Source organism: Cervus elaphus, chromosome 1, assembly GCF_910594005.1.
Source record: "Cervus elaphus chromosome 1, mCerEla1.1, whole genome shotgun sequence".
In the NCBI taxonomy this organism is placed as follows: domain Eukaryota; kingdom Metazoa; phylum Chordata; class Mammalia; order Artiodactyla; family Cervidae; genus Cervus; species Cervus elaphus.
The window spans coordinates 23,296,497-23,318,149 of NC_057815.1; the positions used below are offsets into that span (position 1 = coordinate 23,296,497).

Here is a 21,653-nt window from a genome sequence, read left to right on the forward strand (position 1 = left end):
ACAGGCTGCTTTCTTTAAAGTTGCTTGGCACCAGGCCAGGGCAGATGTTCTTAGGCAAGTGATTCTGAAGTCCCTAAAAAAAAGTCTGGGAAAATAAAATTTATTACAGCTCTGAAGCTGCAAACCAAAACAAGTTTAATTATCTTATCCAGTGTTCACCTGAGGTTGCTGAGATGATGTCTGTGGACTGGGAGGGAATTAACATCCACTGGATACCTAGTGTCAACATTTTATCTAGGAACTTTCAGAGTCAGACATTATAAAGAGCATTTTACATAAAAGAAAATAAAGCTTAAGAGGGGCAGATGTTGCAGCTTTCTTCATTAACAGGGCGTGTGGTTGGAGCTGTTCTTTTTAGAGGAGTTGTTTTAAGAATGAAATGACACAAATACAAATTGCACAGAACAGTAAGGGCTCCTAGAAGTACAGTGGTCTTACTGTGTGCTACTACGGATAACAGAGACATTCTGTATACATTATCTCTAATTCTTACAATGTTATTATGAGTAGATATAAATATCCCTCTTTTATAAATGAGGAGATGGAGCTCAGAAAGTTGCCTACCCAGAATCACCCAGTTAACAGGTGGCATAACATTCCAATATAGTTCTATCTGACTCTGGACCCCATGCTCTTCCTGCTTAAATTGGAATCTACCAGAAAGCAATTCACTATATACCTGGAGGTGGGTAACATACAAACCACATACCCAGATGAAGTGGAGTGCTGTGTCTAAATAGCAATTATCTGCTACCATCCCATTACATCCATCTCCATTTATCAATCAGTATACAGCTCTGATATTTACTATTGATCACTGGTTGCTAATTGTGTAAGTCTATCCATCTTGTACCTCCCACAATTGAATAAACATCTTGGAGCCATATTCTTCATCTCCTTATCTCCTTTTCTGTTCTCCACAAGACGTACTCAGGGATAGCAAGAGCACAATCAATGTGTCTTAGTGAAATGGCCAGATTTTCTTAATATAAATGCTCTCAAAGATTCCAAGAAGAAAGGGGCTTTGTGTACTTTTTCCTCATAGAAAAATAATTCCAAAGCATATAATCCCATTCATTTTCCTTTTAAAATCCCTAGGCAAAAGGAAGAAGAGAGGATGGTAAGTGGGAATGAAAGGAGTGAGGAATTACAGTGAGGCAAAATAACACTTTTGAGAGTGATGAATACATGTGTTATGTTGGCTGTGGTGATAGCTTCATTGGTGGATACATGTGGCAAAATTGATCAAACTGTACATTTTAAATATGTGCAATTTATTGCATGCCAAGTGTGCCTCACTAAAGCTATAAAAACAGCACAGGCAGATATAGAGTAAAATGGAGATGGACGCTGTCCTGGGAACAGGAAGAATGTCATGAGAGAGGATGCTACAAATAGAGGGGAGCCTTGAATGCCATGCGTGACCACGGCCATCACAGGAGAGGCACAACCAAGCAAGCACTGCAGAGGAAGCTGCTGGAAACTCTCTGAGAATGGACTGAGGTTGACAAGCCTGGAGGCGAAAAAGAACAGTGAGGAGACCAGTGCAAGACTATGGAGATGGAGATAAGGTATGGGTTCACAGGTTATTAAGGAGACAGACAGATTTGGTCCCAGGCTACAGAGACACTGGAATTGAAGATTTACCCGAGTTCTGTAGCCTAAAAGCAGATGTTAGAGGGATAGGAACTCTCAGAGAAAAGGTCAGTGCCACAAAGGGCTTTATGATCATTTCAGACTGACCCAGAGAAGTCAGGTATCTGAGAATAAAAGATATCAACATCAGACAGGTGCATAAAACACTGCATTCTGTCCATGCATCCAGACCCCAGATTATTAAAGGGCTTATGCTTTCAGTATGATCCAAATGTCCAACAGCTGGGGAATAGGTAAGCAAACCTTGGCACCATCCAGTGGATGGGCTACCAAGTAGTGACTGAACAGGACATATGCCAAGCCTATGTATACAAGAATTTTGCGAGGTAATCCAAAGCTTTTTTGATTAGAACATGATGTTGTATACCCACAATGATTTTAGCAACTGTGTTAACAACAGGGGTGAGGGGGGACCTCAAGAAATAAAGTATTGCTGAGCTGCAATGAATAAAAAATCTTTGGGCAACAGGACCACACCTCCTCTACCAGATGCAGATTTGACAAGCCTCACTATCCACATATTCCCCCACTAGGCACAGTGTAAGCTCCTCTCCATGTCCCTCACACTGAGGCTCTCAAATATGGAAAAACCATTCAGTATGCAGAATCTTTCTTAGGGACCTGAGTCAGATCCATGTACTCTGTATATATGATCAATGAATTGGTCTTTTTTCATGAAATTTTGGAAAAACCTATTTATTATATTTTAATTATAGATTATAAAGGCAGGACATTAGATTTATCATTTTAACTTCTGAAAACAGTAGACTGGTCAAGGTAGATAGCTATGAGTGGGAAAATCCTGAAACCAGATCCCCTGAGCCAGCAGCCCACTATGACCAATGTAGTAATAAATGTTTGCTGAGACTACTGGACCAAACTGTTATCTGCTTGTGTACTGTTAAGGAACAAATGACAATCATCTGGTCATGTCAAATATAAACTACCTTGGCATATTAGTGATCATTTTGCATTATGCCCCCAAAACTTTCACAGTCAACATCTACAGCTTCCACATCTCAAACCCTTTAACTATAATGTCTTCAAGACAACTACCCTGATCTATTGTTTAGAGATGGGGAGACTTAGGGCAATGCTACTCCATGTCATCTTCAAGTCCACACATGTGAGAAGAACTACAGAAAGTGAGAATAGGCATTTCACAGCTTTTAGAGCAATCTGAGATTACTGCACAATCCAGGCACGTGATTCTGTGTTTTATGAAGACCCTGACCCATGATGCACTGGAGACACAAACAACTGTTCCTTCAACACAAAGAGTAAGAGAGTGTTTTAGGGCACTCTGGTTTGAAACAGAGTTAATTTAATCACTGGTTCCACTTAATGACAAAAAAGGACCCTAGTTATACAAGTTTGAATGGCTTTTATTAACTACTGTGAGAAAAACTTCTCAGTGTGAGGCAGTTATAATAGCGCTCTATTGGATCTGAAGCTTATTTCCCAACACCAGGAAGTAAACAGTCCCAGTTTGATATTACATAATTGCCAGTTTTACTCCTAAAAATTGTCAGAGCACAGAATTAAACGAAATAATGCTGCTGAAGGGGAAAACCACTACCAAAGTCACCAAGATGATCTATCTCATAAAGGCTTTAAGTTTTAATTCTCTGTGAAACTTTGCATTGAGATCGGACACCATAATTAAATTCTAAAACTGAACTCATGTTACGGTATCATCACGAAGATTCTAAGTCCTAAGTTCAACAACATACCAGCTTAGAGAATCCAATGGTGAAAAGTGGAAAAACTTCCACATTCAGTGATAGTCGCTGGCCAAGCAGACCACATAGGATAAAGCTGTAAGGAATTTCAGTCTTCCTTCTTGAAGGAAAAGTAAGTAACCAACTCATGTCTCATGGGAAACAGAATGCTAATCTTAAGAGACATTAATCTACGTCTTTGCAACTCACGTTTCTCCTGGACATACAAGTAGCCTTCCATTGTCCACTGGCTGGGTGGCCGGTAATCTTGATTGGCAGATTTCATCCTCTGCATCAATCGCTCTACCTCTTGTCGAGTACTTTCAAAATTATTCCTCGTCTTTAGTAAATAGAAACAACAATTTCATTCAGTGTTTTCTACCAGTTTTGAGGAACACCCAGCCTAAGGTTTCAAGACTACAAATGGTGCTAAGGATAACTTTGACTCTTTCAGGACCGTTCACCATATCCACCACCATCTACATTGAATTTTATGCTCTAATTTTGAATTGCTTTAGTGAAACTTTTCTGAATGACCTTCTGCATGTTTCTCTTTGAATCTATGTATGTCTGTGTGTTATCCACTTTTGCACTGAACATTATCTAGGGAACAACTTATAGCTTTACAAAAACAAGATATTAATTAAAATAGCATTTTGTATCCCATAATACCTAAGATAAAAAAAGCAGATACACAGTAACTTGTTTTGAGGGTTAAAATAAATTCACATAGTTTTGATATATGAGGCACTTACCAAGAAAAAGCTTCATCATTTTTATTCCAAACACCTCTTTGAAGAAATATCACTTACCTTGTTTTCCCAAAATCCTAACATAGTTATCAGGAGGTCAATGCATAAATTAACACATAAAAATGAATAGGTTTCCAAGGTCTAACGTTTTCTATTGTAGGAAATAATTTACTTACACCATAGCAAGTTTACTTAAGGGAAGAAATAGAAAGTATATGGCTTTTCTCTATGAAAATCAATTTTGCATTTCAGGTCACATTATCTCAACAATATGCACTTGGAAACATAAGAATAATTACCAACCTGTGAGGCAGTGATGATTACCACTTTGTTATGGCCCCTAATACAAGATCTGAATCTCAAAGTAAAGTTAGGAAAATTTTCTTAATTGCCACTTTTGCTGCTTTTCCCATTAAAACATAAGGATCTGAATTTTTTCCAATATTTCACCTGTCTCTTGTTCTCAAATCCCAGGAATCTTACTGCCAATTGCATTTAATATGGAAATAATAAAAATACTTTGGGTTTATAATTTTCCCTTTTAATATTTACTGAGAAAGCCCAAATGCATTCCATATTGAAAAACAATGGAATGAATTGCATGTGAAATTGATTCTGTGAGAAAATCTAGGTTAAATAAAAAGCTAAATGCAAAACACAAGTAGAATAAATGCAATTACTTATTTCTCATGGTACGCTTCAACTCCATATTTCTATTTGCTGAACATCTTTACAATGGCAAAAACCAGGTAAGGAGTGAAAGGCATGCTTTTTATAGGAAATTAAGTGAAACCTTCACAAATTATTTTAGCTACAGAGTACCAGACACGGTTTCAGAAATAACTCTTGATTTACACAAAATCCTCAGCAATTAAGATTTTGCTATAGGCATCATCGACTCAATGGACATGAGTGTGAGCAAACCCTGGGAGATGGTGATGGACAGGGAGGCCTGGTGTGCTGCAGTCCAGGAGGCTGCAGAGTCCAGACGTGACTTAGCAATGGAACGACATATTTGATAATACAGAATGGACTGGCTAGCTTTTTAAAGTGTAACTGGTATCCAGTACATGTAAATCAGAATTCATACAACTGCAATCAAATATTAAAAGGATTTACTGGACAACTTTACAAAACAAACTCTCCCGGAAAGAGATAGGATCTTTTTAAATAATTCTTCCTGAAGTTTTAAAGCAGCTTTTACAGATGCTTGAAAGCCACATTTAAATTTATTTTTAGAAAACAGTAAATATCAGCTATAAAATAAACAGCTTCAGGGAGGAAAGGGAAAGAGCATGTCCACTGTGAAAATTCCTTTCACAAATATAGAAATACTGCCCTCTCAGGAAATACGACATGCCTAGGGTCACTCAGTAAAATAATGAAAACACTAGATAAAGGCAACAGTTTCTAAGGTTTCTGCACTCAGATATTTTCATTTTCATGAAATTTGCCAGTTATATTTTTCTAACATAAGATTAGCTCTTATTTTAAAAAATTAATAAATTTACTAAGTGGTTTTTCTAAATGAGTGAGGCTTTATTGTACTCAGATAAGTTTTTGAAAGCCTCCAAAGTTCAGCTTGGCTATAACTCAGTTGCCCTGGGATCATCTGATTAACTAAGGAGAGGCGGTGAGAACAGGTATAGTCTTACATTCTGCAAGTTGAACTGCAGCTGTTGTTTATATGGTGCAAATTCCTGGGCGAGTTCATATCCCTCGTGGTAGAAAGTAAATAAACCCTGAAGGAATGATAAAAGCTGCAAAAAAAAAAAAAAAGATAAAAAATAAACCATAAAAATGTGTTTTCTTAAAAGGATGATCATCAAATAAAATAAATTAGAGAAACTATGTTTCATTCTAATTCCTCAAGCTAGTAAGTTTTGAATATCCTTAGCAAAGTAGGCACTAGAATTACAGATATGAAACAGAAGCCATGGAAGCTAATTTTCACTTCCTTTTTGGCAGATGTGATTTAACTTTTAGGTCTTATCATGGACAGCTGTCATGTTAACTACTCTTCAAATGCACTTACAAAATATCCAGGAGAGAATTAATGGGGATAAAGATGAAAATAACACAGTTCAGTTCAGTACAGTCGCTCAGTCATGTCCGACTCATTGCGACCCTACGATCAAGAGTCTTCTCCAACACCACAGTTCCAAAGCATCAACTGTTCGGTGCTCAGCTTTCTTTACAGTCCAACTCTCACATCCATACATGACTACTGGAAAAACCCTAGCTTTCACTAGACAGACCTTTGTTGGCAAAGTAATATCTCTGCTTTTTAATATGCTGTCTAGGTTGGTCATAACTTTTCTTTGAAGGAGCAGGTGTCATTTAATTTCATGGCTGCAGTCACCATCTGCAGTGATTTTGGAGCCCCCCAAAATAAAGTTTCTTACTGTTTCTATTGTTTCCCCATCTTTTTGCTATGAAGTGATGGGACCAGGTGTCATGATCTTTTTCCGAATGTTGAGCTTTAAGCCAACTTTTTCACTCTCCTCTTTCACTTTCATCAAGAGGCTTTTTAGCTCTTCTTCACTTTCTGCCATAAGGGTGGTGTCATCTGCATGTCTGAGGTGACTGATATTGCTTCTGACAATCTTGATTCCAGCTTGTGCTTCCTCCAGGCCAGCATTTCTCATGATGTACTCTGCATAGGAGTTAAATAAGCAGGGTGACAATATATTCCTTTCCCAATTTGGAACCAGTCTGTTGTTCCATGTCCAGTTCTAACTATTGCTTCTTCACCTGCATATAGACTTCTCAGGAGGCAGGTCAGGTGGTCTGGTATTCCCATCTCTTTAAAAATTTTCCACAGTTTGTTGCGAGTCACACAGTCAAAGGCTTTGGTGTAGTCAATAAAGCAGAAGTAGATGTTTTTCTGGAATTCTGTCACTTTTTTGATGATCCATCAGATGTTGGAATTTGATCTCTGATTTCTCTGCCTTTTCTAAATCCAGCTTGAACATCTGGAAGTTCACAGTTCACATACTGTGGAAGCGTGGCTTGGAGAATTTTTAGCATTACTTTGCTAGTGTGTGAGATCAGTGCAATTGTGTGGTAGTTTGAGCATTCTTTGGCATTGCCTTTCTTTGGGATTGGAATGAAAACTGACCTTTTCCAGTCTTGTGGCCACTGCTGAGTTTTCCAAATTTGCTGGCATATTGAGTGCAGCACTTTCACAGCATCAGGAATTAGGATTTGAAATAGCTCAACTGGAATTCCATCACCTCCACTAGCTTTGTTCATGGTGATGCTTCCTAACACCCACTTGACGTTGCATTCCAGGATGTCTGGCTCTAGATGAGTGATCACACCATCATGGTTATCTGGGTCATGAAGATCTTTCTTGTATAGTTCTGTGTATTCTTGCCACTCCTTTTTAATATCTCCTGCTTCTGTTAGGTCCAAAGGGTAACAGGCTTCCCTGGTGACTCCAATGGTAAAGAATCTCCCTGAAGTGTAGGAGACCCTGGTTTGATCCTTGGATCAGGAAGATTCCCTGGAGAAGGGAATGGCTAACCACTCCAGGATTCTTGCCTGGAGAATCCCATGGACAGAGGAGTCTGTGGGGCTATACAGTCCATGGGATCAGAAAGAGTCAGACATGACAGAGCGACTAATAGCAACTAACTAACCCTAGGAGAGATTCTAACCAGAAGTCGGAGATCAAAAGCGTGCAGATGTGAGGAATACTAAACCAGTAAGCCAGAAATGAGAAGTGCCCAAAGACAAGGAGTAAGGATGGCCAGGTGAAATTCAGGAAACGACCACAAGGTGGCAGTACTGGCTTATGTAACACAGAATATTTTAGCAAGCGGCAGGAAGAACTCAAAAAAGTTAGAGCTGAGCAAAAACATGGAGCTAGATACAGATCTTTTCAGGTAAGAGTTAGAATAAAATTTTCTTTGCAAAAGCACAATTTCCATGACCCCAGCTTTCTAGTCCCACATTCATATGCACTTATTTATGATGTTTTTTATCTGTAAAGTAAGAGCAGCTGTCCATGGAGTTACAGGACACGGTCATTTATATGAAATATTATAACTGAAAAATAATTTATTTAAATTTTTCATTTAATTTCCTGGGATTTTATTCCATATACATGTCTACCAGTTCAATCTCTTCCACAACTTCTTCCTACAATAAAGTTAGAAAACACATTTGAGAAGATGCGAAAGTTTTTCTAATTCAAACAGCATAGCATGTCTGTAAACTATTATTTTATATGAGGAAAGAAACACAATTTGAAGCCATCTTCACATGTGAATAACATCCTGTCATTTCCTCTGTCTGGGGAAGAAGGCGGATTCAGTCAAGCATCAGTTGGTATGTGTGTTATGATTTCCAACAGTTAAATACTGGTTCTGCAATGACCTAATGCTTCTCTTCTTAAACAAGTTAACTTCTTACAAAATCATACACATTTTGGAAAGCATATACTTTCAAATTGGTGTTAAGTTGTTACATTTTAAGGAATTTCCTTTATTTGTTCAACAGTTCCTGATGATGTGTCAAAATATACTGTCTGTAATTTTAGAATTATTTTATGCTGTCAATTTTATATCAACAAATAATTATTAGGGAAACTAAACAGTTAATAGATTACCCTTTATTAAAAGGATGCTACATACATTTGTTAAATTATTCAATAATTTAAGATATATAGTCTGCACATATTATGACCCTATTTAAAAGAACTGTATCTTAAAACAGGATTAAAAAACCTTTAGTTAACCATGGCATAGATATGTAAATTTAGAGATTTTCAGAGACAAAATAAGAAAATACCTTTGAAGTATATACTTAGACAACAGTAGTCTTCTAAATACTTGCATAGTAGTTATGAATTTGTTGCAAGTAATATTGTTTCATTTCTTAATGTCTATACTGTCTTACAAGGAACTGGATATCATAAAAGAAAGATACTATTGTAATATTATGCAAAGTATAGAGAATTCAACTTACAAAGGAGATACTTTAAGAACATCTGCAATGAATATTCCTATAAAACACCCAATTCCCTGAGATCCATTTCCTACTGGCAACTTCTAGTAACATTCAGATTTGCTTAGCAGTAAACAACTATGTTTTAATCTCACAGTGCATGCTGAGCACCCACTAGGGAAAGGACAATTCTTTAGGAGGTAGAGAAAAATTATATACAAAGACTTATCTACCTTTTACTTTTGTTCCACATCTACTCTGGAAGTAGCATTTGAGAAAGTTTAATAAAGACAGTATGTATGACATAATTGCCTCTAGGTGGTGGCAAAGTTAAATGTTTAGTTAATTTCATCCTGAACAAATTCCATGATGCTAAATCACGGGAACTTAACAGGACTGCCTGACAGTCTTTAGGAACTGTATTTCCCTGTGTCATTTTCTTTCCGTGTGCCTGGGTGGGTGCAGTGGCAGGGAAAAGACTATTGCCTCAGCTTACCTTAAAGTAAATCTGACTTTTAAAATGATAATATTAACATTATTATACAATAAGCCAGTAGGTAGACTAGGTTTTAATATTAAGAAAGGCACTTTTACCATCAGGAAAAACTCACATAGCACTTTATCATCCCCAAGGGTTTTAGGATCAATCTACCTCGCCACCGGAACAAACTGACCAAATGTAAAAACTGATACTGCAGTTATAGATGAATAATCATTTAGCAAAACCCATAGCAAGTCAACAAAGGAATAGCTTAATCACAATTTCTCAGCTGATTAATCACCAGGTCACAGCTCAGTTGGTAAAGAATCCACCTGCAATGCAGGAGACCCCAGTTCGATTCCTGGGTTGGGAAGATGCGCTGGAGAAGGGATAGGCTACCCACTCCAGTGTTCTTGGGCTTCCCTTGTGGCTCAGGTGGCAAAGAATTCGCCTGCAATGCGGGAGACCTGGGTTCGATCCCTGGGTAGGGAAGATCCCCTGAAGAAGGGAAAGGCTACCCACTCCAGTATTGTGGCCTGGAGAATTCCATGGACTCTACAGTCCATGGGGTCGCAAAGAGTTGGACATGACTGAGCAACTTTCACTTCAAGCCTTAAGGGCCCACAGTTACCAGTAAAACTGGGAATAGCAGAGAAAAGTGAGAAAAGGGGTTGGGACTAGCAAGGGGGTGAGGGGCACACCTCTGAAGCAATCCAGAGTGATTCCTGTAGTTTCCGATGACCGATGACCAAACTGGGCAAAACTGGAATAATGAACACAGTGTGACACTGGAACAAGGACAGACATACGCATCAACAGAAGAGAACTGAGAGTCTAGAAATAAACCCAGATATCTACAAACAACTTATTTTCAACAAGGGTGCCGAGATCATACAATGTGTGCTAAGTCACTTCAGTCGTGTCCGACTCTGTGCCACCCCATAGACGGCAGCCCATCAGGCTCCCCTGTCCCTGGGATTCTCCAGGCAAGAACACCGGAGTGGGTTGCCATTTCCTTCTCCAATGCATGAAAGTGAAAAGTGAAAGTGAAGTCGCTCAGTCATGTCCGACTCTTAGCGACTCCGTGGACTGGAGCCTATCAGGCTCCTCCGTCCATGGGATTTTCCAGGCAAAAGTATTGGAGTGGGTTGCCATTGCCTTCTCCAATACAATGTGTAAAGAATAGTCTTTACAACAAAGAACTCTTAGACCACTGAAGAGCCACATGGAAAAGAATGGAGTTGGACACCTCCTCAGAGCACAGACAAAAACTAATTAAAATTGGGTGAACTGAAGAGCATGTGTATTACATCCCAATAATGTTTTTAAAAAATACAAACACTTCTCATAAACAGAGCATCATAATGTACTAAAGGAGATCAAAGCCTTATACAGATGTCTACATCTGGCCACTGAAATCTCCAAGAAGACTGGAAAACTAGAGCACAGGCAAGGCATAAATTTTCATCCTGTACTTGTGTCTGGCCTACGAGATAATCCTGCGGTCTCTGCTCTTCTTTACTTGGAGGAGGACAGAGAGAAAAATCACAAGGGATAGCTTCTGAATGACCACAGAGTGCTTTAAGTCTAATGTACAGATTGAATGGGAATGAAAAAGTATCACTATCTAATGCAATGAATGAGAAAATGAAAGAAAAAAGAGTCATGGATGGAAAGTGGTCAGTCAGTGTGGCATAGGGGGACAGCTTGTCAAAGAGGGTAATAATCAGAGAAGCTATGTTGTTGCAAAGTCGCTAAGTCCTATCTGACTCTGCAACCTAAGAGCAGCAGCACACCAGGCTTCCCTGTCCTTCACCATCTGCTGGAGTTTCCACAAATCATGTCCACTGAGTCAGTGATGCCACAGAACCATCTCATCCTCTGCCGCCCCCTTCTTGTCTTGCCCTCAATCTTTCCCAGCCTGCGGTCTTTTCCAATGAGTCAGCTCTTCACATCAGGTGGCCAAAGTATTGGAGCTTCAGCTTCAGTCCTTTCAATACATATTCAGAGTTGATTTCCTTTAGGAATGACTGGTTTGATCTTTCTGCTGTCAAAGGGAATCTAAGGAGTCTTCTCCAACGCCATAATTCAATAGCATCAATTCTTTGGTGCTCAGCCTTCTTTATGGTCCAAATCTCACATCCATTCATGACTACTGGAAAAACCATAGCTTTGACTATAAGGACCTTAGTCAGCAAAGTGACATCTCTGCTTTTTAATACGCTGTCTAGGTTTGTCATAGCCTTTCTTCCAAGGAGCAAGTGTTTTTTAATTTCATGACTGCAGTCAACCACCCATAGTGATTTTGAAGTTCAAAAATAAAAAAAAAGAAAGAAAGAAAGAAAGAAAGTCAAGTCGCTCAGTCGTGTCCAACTCTTTGAGACCCCATGGACTGTAGCCCACCAAGCTCCTCGGTCCATGGGATTTTCCAGGCGTGAACACTGAAGTGGGTTGCCATTTCCTTCTCCAGGGGATCTTCCTGATCCAGGGATTGAACCCGGGTCTTCTGCATTGTAGGCAGACACTTTACCATCTGAGCTACTAGGAAAGCCATTTTAAAAAAGTAAAAATAAATAAAATCTGTCACTGTTTCCACATTCTCCCCATCTATTTGTCATGAAGTGTCATGGGACTGGGTGCCATGATCTACATTTTTTGAATGTTGGGTTTTAATCCAGCTTTTTCACTCTCTTCTTTCACCTTCATCAATAGGCTATTTAGTTTCTCTTCACTTTATGCCATTGGAGTGTTAGCAACTACACATCTGAAGTTGTTGATACTTTCCCCAGCAGTCTTGATTCCAGCTTGTGCTTCATCTAGCCCAGCATTTCTCATGATGTACTCTGCATAGAAGTTAAATAGGCAGGGTGACAATATACAGCCTTGACATACTCCTTTCCCAATTTGGAACCAGTGTGTGGTTCCATTTCAGTCCCAACTGTTGCTTCTTGATCTGCATACAGATTTCTCAGGAGGCAGGTCAGGTGGTCTGGTATTCCCACCTCTTGAAGAATTTTCCACAGTTTATTGTGATCCACACAGTCAAAGATTTTAGCATAGTCAATGAAGCAAAAGTAGGTGTTTCTCTGGAATTCTCTTGCTTTTTCTATGACCCAGTGGATGTAGGCAATTTGATCTCTGGTTCCTCTGCCTCTTCTAAATCCAGCTTCAACATCTGGAAGTTCTTGGTTCACCTACTGCTGAAGCCTGGCTTGGAGAATTTTGAGCATTTTTTGCTAGCGTGTGAGATGAGTGCAATTGTGCAGTAGTTTGAACATTCTTTAGCACTGCCTTTCTTTGGGATTGGAATGAAAACTGACCTTTTCCAGTTTTGTGGCCACTGCTGAGTTTTCCAAATTTGCTGGCACATTGAGTGTAGCAGTTTCACAGCATTGTCTTTTCGGATTTGAAATAGCTCAGCTGGAATTCCATCACCTCCACTAGCTTTGCTTGTAGTAATGCTTCCTAAGGCCCACTTGACTTCACACTCCATGACGTCTGGCTCTAGGTGAGTGATCATACCATTGTGGTTATCTGGTCATTACATCCTTTTATGTATAGTTCTTCTGACACTTATATTCTTGCCATCTCTTCTTAATCTGCTTCTGTTAGATCCTTGCCTTTTCTGTCCTTCGTTGTGCTCATCTTTGCACAAAATGTTCCCTTGGTATCTCCAATTTTCTTGACGAGATCTCTAGTCTTTCCCACTCTAGTACTGTTTCAGTGTGCAGGATTCTCACTGTGGAGGCTTCTCTTGGTGCAGGGCACCAGCTCTAGACTCACGGGCTCAGTAGTTCTGGTGCATGGGCTTAGTTGCCCCATGGCCCACGGAATCTCCCAGAGCAGAGGCTGAACCCATGTCCCATACATTGGCAGGTGTGTTCTTAACCACTGGACCACCAGGGAGGTCAATGAAAAAACTATGGAAAAACAAATAAATGAATGAATGAATGAATGAACAGATATGAACACAGATTCAATTTATTTAAAAAGCCAAAACTTTCTGAAGTCATGGCTGTATACTGCCTTAGTGTGAAGACTCACTGGAGTTCCTAAAGATGAATTTCCAATATTTCAAGGGGATGGAATTCAGATGAAATAGACAGAACTTAAACTTCTTTGGTAAAGAAACAAGGCAATCAAGACTAGTCAGCTTATCTTTTCAACTAAATGGGAATGAAGAAGGTAACGTGGCCATCCATGTTATAAAATCCAGCAGAAGCTATGTTTAGACCAGGCCTTTACATGATGGATTTCTAAAATGAAGTATAAGAGATGAGTCAGTTAAATAGATAGAATGCATTTTTCTGACTTCTCCAAAATTCTTCACGGTCTAACAGTCACTGCAAACTTCAAACTTTCATTAACAGTACCTAGAACCAAATCCAAATACCAACAAGCTTTTATTTAAATGTATGCAACCTGAGGAGAACTTTATTGTTTCATTTTTATAGAATGACTGCACTTAGATTTTTCAGCAGAATAGAAATCTAACTTTTAGTCCTACCATGTCTTTTTTTTTTTTTAATGATACTGTCTTATTTTCTCACTTTAATCTACTCTAAATTTTCTATACTAAGGTTAACCAATTATATTAAAAATGAACACAAACTCTTTTGCTTTCAGGACCTGAAGGTCTACATACTATCTGATAGACCTTTTTAACTTAGCAAGTAGTTGTTCAGTTTCAAAATTATTCACATCTATTAAAAACCTAAAAAGCATTTTATAAGCATACTTCATGATATAATAAGCTATAGAGCTAAAGCATGTTAACTAAATTACCTTGGATTTTCTTCAGAAAATGATTTAAAATTAAATTTAGCAGTCTAAGGGATGAGTATTAAAAGCAGCATGCTTTAGTTTATATTAAATTGCTTATTCTCACTTTTTCATATGACGTTTAAATATAACACAAAAAGTCTGAAGTCTAAAAAAATAAAGTGAAAATGTTCTTATAGAATTTAGATGCATATTTTAAAGCATGTTAAAATTTAAAATGTGGTTTTGAAAAAGCTTTAGCTGGCTTTGAAGCACACTGACAAATGACTCATCAATACTGTTTTCATATCTAGTGATAACAGTTCATGTGCAAGCTCATACTAGCTTACTGACGCTTATGACAAACCAGGTACTTTCTGCATTACCTGCATCAGATGAGACAATTCTGGGAACTACACACAAAGCTTATCCCCGACTGACAGATAAAAGCCTGAAGATCACAGAATTGGAAAAGCATTCCAAATTCACAGAGCTGTAAGACTGAAGCCAAATTTCAACTTATGGTCACTTAGCCATTATACTTTGTCTCTACATGAAAAGTGGCCAATTACCTGTGGCCTCGGGAGACAACTTAAAACAGAATAATGAAAGAAGGATGGAAGAACAAGTGAATGAGAAGAGATATGTGCATGGACTCAATCATCTTTACCAAAGTGAAGATAAATCTCTTATTTTCTTCTTCTAATTTTTAAGGAATTAAAATAGCTTTACAGTCCATTTTTCTAGGGTCATCCATTTTATTTGGTCAGAGCAAGCAATAAGAACTAATTTTTGTAATGAAATAGTCCTTAAGGCTGTTGGTGGTATGAAATAGTTAACTTTGGACTTGGAATCTGGCTTCCTGGTTCTCCCTCTCTTTAGGTTTGTGACCTCAGGCAACTAATAGTCTTTCTGTGACTTAAGTTCCTCATCTTGAAGGATAAAAACTACCAATAATAAAGCCATGGTGGGGTTCACATGGGAGAAGGCAGAAAACACAGGACACAGAGTAGATGCTCACAGAACACTAGTCCCAACTGAGTACACTTGCAGGATACAATCAAAACATAAACCAACTGCAGCTGAATGAATAAGGGAGTTAAGTTATAAAAAGATTACTTTGGTTTTCTGAGTCACAGACTTCATGTTCCACAACAGACTTTCAAGACACTGCGTTCAACTCTCTTTTGTAGGCTGTTCATGTTCAGCTACTTCTCAAGGTTTTTCTCCTAATCCCTCAAAATTCTCATAAAATCTGGGCAACTCTGAGAATTAGGAGGATCTTATAATCAGGAATCAGGAAATCATATTTCTCCCTCTCTGATCTCTTTTCCCCCATTACAGACCTGAACTGACATATCTTGTTGGCAAATCTGAAAGGATACAGTCTAGCACTGCTAGACAGAAATATAACACAAACCACAAATGCAAACTAATGTGAAAATTTTGATTTTCTAGTAGTCACAAGAAACTTAAGCAAGTGAAATTTAATATTTTATATGGTGTATTCAAAAGATTATCATTTCATCAACATGTAATCAATATAAAAGAGATTTAATGATATTTCTTTAAAAAAAGAAAGACTTACTTTTTTGCACTAAGCCTTTGCAATCTAGTATGTGTTTCAGGTTTGGAGCATATCTTAATCTACACTAGTCTCATTTCATGGGTTTGATAGTCATACATAAGTAGTTGCTACCACACTGAGTAGTGTGAGTCTAGAGATTATGAATTAGCTACCATCACATTCCAAATAAAACATGACAAACAGGGGGAAAAGGTCATTAAAATCATATAGCTAATGGAGAACTGAGTTTAAAAAGCTGGCTTTCTGTATACTTCAAAAATAGTAATTTATAAAAAAATATATAAATGCCCCTCTTTTTCCATATTTTAGACTCAGATTCTCCTAAGAATAATGAAGCTGTAGGAACATCTTTTCCTGGTACCACCTGAGCATTCTGTAGACATTTTATCATAAGTACAAGTTGACCCTTAAACAATGTGGGAATTAAGGATGCCTATATGCTCATGTGCGTGTGTGTGCACACAACACACACACATCCTTTGGAACTCTGTGTATAACTTTACAGACCAGTCGTGGCATCTGATGCTCTGCATCTGTAGACCCAACCAACCCGCAGACTGTGTAGTACTGTGGTATTTACAGAAAAACATCCGCATATAAGTGAGATCCACATGGTTCAAAGTCGTATTGTCCAAAGGTCAACTATAGGAGGATCTTGACATTAACTGAAATCAAGGAAAATTAGTCTCAAATGATCATCATAAAGCAAGAATATTATTTAATGGGAATCAACAGGACTATTTATATTTTCTACTTGCTATCACAGAATCTGTTTAAGTCACATCCCTAAGGTATTTTGCTTTACTCTAATGCTTATTTGTTAAACAAATCTCAGCTAAACTAGCATAGATTGCTTCATTTCTTCAATATAAAGCTTTATACAACAGGAATTGGATTTCTGCAGGAAATAACCTTCAAAGATATTAAAGTATCCTCATGTGTTTTTATCTTTATAGCTCCTGGGGGCTTTGTTTTTGAAATCTTAAAAGCTGTTTTCCTCTAAATTAATTTGTAAATGTAGAATGGAGCATGCCCATGTTCTAGTGCTCCCGTTTCTATTCTTCTCAGTACGGGGGTGGAAATTAAGTAAAATCCCATGGATGAGACTTTGTGGCTGGAAATGGAAGGAGACTAAACTGACAGTACTATTTGGTTTGGCCAGACATTCTAACAAGAAAAATCCAGCAGCCAGGAAAATGTTTTGGAAGAAGGACAAATTTAACATCGACCTTGACTGTGGTGTCACCAGAAAGGCATGCATTTCAGAAGACTTATCAGACCATCCCAGTATGGGATACCACAGAGGGAAGGAAGAAAACACATCTCAGTTGAAGGACAGTTTCCACTTCTCTACCTGTACTGTCATACGAAGTCACAAATTCTTAGCATTCCTTCTGTGACCTGTGAGCAAACGATTTTACAATCTTTTCCTATATACCTGATGTCATCTTACAGAATGGTCTGGTTCACTGTTCCCAGACAGGATGGGCTATAAAAGAGTCTTGGATGGGGAAACAGGCTACATGCATGCCTCTTCAGAGGAGAGAGTTACTGCAGCTGTGAAAGGATCATTCCAGGTGCGAGGAAGACCCCGCACAGCAGAGGAGCACAGTATCTGCAGGGAATGGGAATGCCTACAGAAGGAGGGGGAAGGGAAAGCATCGGAACTAATGAGGACACTCTAACAAAGAGCTGAAATTCAGAAATCCCAAGAGGCAGGCCAGCGGGGAAAGCGTGCCAACAAGGAGACAGGCTTCAATAGCCATGATATGACTCAGAGGCAGGACCTACTCCACCAGAAGAGGAGGAGGAATTTTAAGAATCAGTCATCTTCCTTGATGAGGGCTTGTCAGGCTGACCATATGTCCATGAACCCCAGATGAGTTTCAGAAAGCCCCGTAGACGTTTATCAGACCCCAAAGCAACTGCTAAATAAGAGGCTATCAATTCAAACTAGCGGGTTTGAGGACTTACTGTTTGGCAAACAGGACTTGCAGTCAAGGCTGTCATCACAGTGAAAGCGCTCAGTCGTGCCCGATTCTTTGTGACCCCATGGACTATACAGTCCATGGAATTCTCCAGGCCAGAATACTGCAGTGGGTAGCCTGTCCCTTCGCCAGGGGATCTTCCCAACCCAGGGATCGAACCCAGGTCTCCTGCATTGCAGGCAGATTCTTTACCAACTGAGCTATATAAAGTTAAATTCTTGAGCCTGTGGTGTGGTCTCCAGTCCCTTAAAGCCTTCGAGGTGAAGGGTTGGTCTTGGAAACATGCGAAGCGGCCAGCAGAAAGGCAGCTGGCTCTAGCTGAAGGGACAGAAGTGAAGCAGGGATACAGAGCCAGGCAGGGGCTAAGACTCTTCCTGGACTCTGCTCTGTCCCAGCTTCCCATCACCTTTAGGTAATCACTGATGGGTTTCATCAGGAAATAAAATTTCCAAATATATTTAGAAATGCATCTTCCCTTCTCCCTATCATCCACTAAATAAGGAATAGGGTATTTTATTGCTGATAATAAGTAGTTTGTTTTTTTTTTAAATAAACTGACATAGGAAGAAAAGAGGGGTTAAATTATATATTTGATTTCCTATATATTTTATGATCAATACTCTATCATCTTGACTATAGAACTTACCCTTATTCATCACAGATGATACCTCATGAAAATGCCTATTCAGGCAATATTGTAATATATTAAGGTATTACTAGGGAAAAAATGCCAAGAAAACGAAGTAAGTTTATAAGACCAGCCACCTGTTATTTTCTGCAATGCAGTTTACATTAGGGAATCCATTACTTTTTACACCGACTTAGGAAAATAAATGACTTCACTGGAAAGTCAGGCAGGTCTCCGCCTTGTAAGGAAGCAGAGTGGAACAAAGGAAGAAATACAGCCTTACCTTCTCTCCCTTCAACTAAAAGTTTGGTAAGTGGGTCACTTTAGTGGTGAGGTGTTTTCCCTTAGGTATATGTAATATACATGCTTTAATGTTAAATTTTAGGCTTTTTAAATCAACAGGCTATTTCAGAGCAGTGTTAGATTTACAGAAAATCTGAACAGAAATTAGAGTTCACACATACCCCCTTGGCCCTTACCCACACAGGTTCCCATTATTAACACCTTGCATCAGTGTGGTACATCGGTTACAAAATGATAACCCAAGATTGATACATCATTATGAAAGTTTACAGTTTACATTACAGTTCACTCTTGGTATTGGACCTGCTGTGGGTTTTGACAAACGTATAATGAATAACATGTATGCACCATTACAATGTCTTATAGATTAGGACATTTCATTGCCCTAAAGTGCTCCATGCTCCACCTACATACCCTCCCACGCTCTCTCCTTTTATTTTTAAAAACCATAATTGTCAACATAAAAAAACTGCAAATTTTGCTTAGAAGATGTATTAACAGCTACTATTTTATACAGAAAATAGATCTTACCGGCTCGACAAATTCAAACTTCTTTTTTTCCTGAACCTCTTGAATTTTAAAGACATATTCTAGTGATGCCTCATAGAAGTTCTGATGTTCTCGGTCAATCTGTGTATCTGCCTAAAAAGCATAAAAAGGCAAATCATGACATAGGGAGTGATTATTTTTGAAGGTTTGTGTTAGAGAGGAAATCAAATATTATTCTATTCTGAAACCTTTTTCAAAAATTAAGTCCTACAAAGAGTTTGAATATAGCAATTGTATCTTGGGAATACAAAGACTATGAAAACACAGTCCTTGTCCAAGAGAGCTTATAGTGTATGGAATGGGACGAAAACATACACACACAGAGCAAACATCTAACACTCATTAAATTAAAAATGATTATAAAAGGGTATGTAAATCCATATGAAAATCTAAGCAATCACAAAAGAGAGTCTAAATTCTGGAAAAAAAAATGGTGGTGTTCTGAGTTGAATCTTAAGATGAATAACTGGCCATGAGTAGTCAAAGATAAAAAAAGGGGTCACTCCCATGAAAACGTAAAGAGGGATGAAGAAGTCTGACAGAGTCTGCCTTCAGAGTAAGTGGAGGGAAGGAGGCAGAGGCAAGGCTGGAATAACACTACAAAAGCTCCTGAAAACTGCATGTGGTGGTTTAGTCACCAAGTCGTGTCCGACTCTTGCAACCCCATGGACTGTAGCCCGCCAGGCTCCTCTGTCCATGGGATTCTCCAGGCAAGAGTACTGGAGTGGGTTGCCATTTCCTTCTCCAGGGGATCTTCCCGACCCAGGGACTGAACCCAGGTTTCTTGCATTGCAGGCAGATTTTTTGCCACCTGAGCAACAAGGGAAGCCCTGAAAACTGCATAATGTCTCGATTTAATTGAGGAAGAATCATCTGAGAATATTCAAGAGCAGGCTTTCCTGGTGGTTCGGAAAGTAAAGAATCCGCCTGCAATGTAGGAGACCTGGGTTCAACCTCTGGGTTGGGAACATTCCCTGGAGGAGGACCTGGCAACCCACTCCAGTATTCTTGCCTGGAAAATCCCCATGGACAAAGGAGCCTGGCAGGATGCAGTCCACGGGGTTGCAATGAGTTGGACACGACTGAGCGACTAAACACACACATTACAGAGATAATACTGGTAACAGGGTTCCCAAAGCAGAGGTTCTGAGCAATGACTCATGCTGCAACAACGCTGTGCACATTCTCTTCCCTCTTCTATGCTCATCATTGTCCTCGCATGCTGCCTTTAGAACTGACTGGTTCAGTAAAAAGGCATGCTTTTACCTTACTTTCACTGCCCAGCTACACTACTCCTCTCCACCAGCTGAGATTACTAAAGGCAGATGAGTAGAATGGCCTCTCCAGAATACTAAGTATCTGCCAGCAACAATTTGGGAATAGGACATTGCTTTGGAGCCATTTTACATTGATAATTTAACCAAAAAAAAAAAGCTGAAAGAAAGATAAAACTAGGTTTTCTGGCTTTGACAGCATAGCATCTTAAAACTTCATTTGAAAGAAGGACTTTTAAAAATACTTACATAATTAAAAATAACCCAATAAGTAGTTCACTAGTGATGGTTAAACTTGAGAATTCCAAGTTTATAGTCTAATATATCAGAAAGTGCAAGTGTCAGTCATGCAGTTGTGTCCAACTCTTTGCGGAGCCCATGGACTGTAGCCCACCAGGCTCCTCTGTCCATGGGATTTCCCAGGCAAGAGTACTAGAGTGGGCTTCAATTGCCTTCTCCAGGGGATCCTTCTGACCCAGAGATCCAACCCGGGTTGTCCTCATTGCAGGCAGATTCTTACCATCTGAGCCACAGAAGAAAGCCACAACACATCAGAAGAAAATATAAATCAAGTGGGAAATTTGGACCAGTAGCTTTTCAGGACCCTAAGTCAGTATTTCACACAAATTATATACATTTTCATCCTACCACTTAGAGGAACACACTATTTATAGAATAAATGGTAAGGGGATATAGGTGGTGGTATGTTAATAAAGTTTAACAATTGGCTCCCGTGGGGGTCGGGGAGATCTCTATTGACACCATTTGCTGGTCTTTGTGGTATAAATATTCCCAAAATAACCAGTTCCAAAGCTCAAATACAACATCACTGAGCCAACAACGAGAAAGAGATGAGAAAACTGGCCCTCCAAGAGAAAGCTCCAGTACACCACGGGGTGTAAAAGATGCAAAAATATTTTCGGTCTCAGAGATAACAGTCTATCCCACAAGTTATTTCTGAAGCTTCTGTTTAAAAGATGAACTTTGCAGTCAACTCGC

The 21,653-nt window shown here is 39.0% G+C and overlaps 1 protein-coding gene across 1 annotated transcript in view; it reads right to left on the bottom strand.

Moving 5' to 3' along the window:
* ARHGAP42 (Rho GTPase activating protein 42) overlaps positions 1–21,653 on the bottom strand; it is a 314,057-nt gene that overhangs the window by 59,089 nt on the left and 233,315 nt on the right. The window contains exons 6-8 of the mRNA XM_043896938.1: positions 19,363–19,473; positions 5,785–5,889; positions 3,588–3,717 (exon numbers count right to left, since the gene is read on the bottom strand). Of these exons, the coding sequence (XP_043752873.1) occupies positions 3,588–3,717; positions 5,785–5,889; positions 19,363–19,473 (346 nt within the window). The remainder of the gene's footprint in view (positions 1–3,587; positions 3,718–5,784; positions 5,890–19,362; positions 19,474–21,653) is intronic.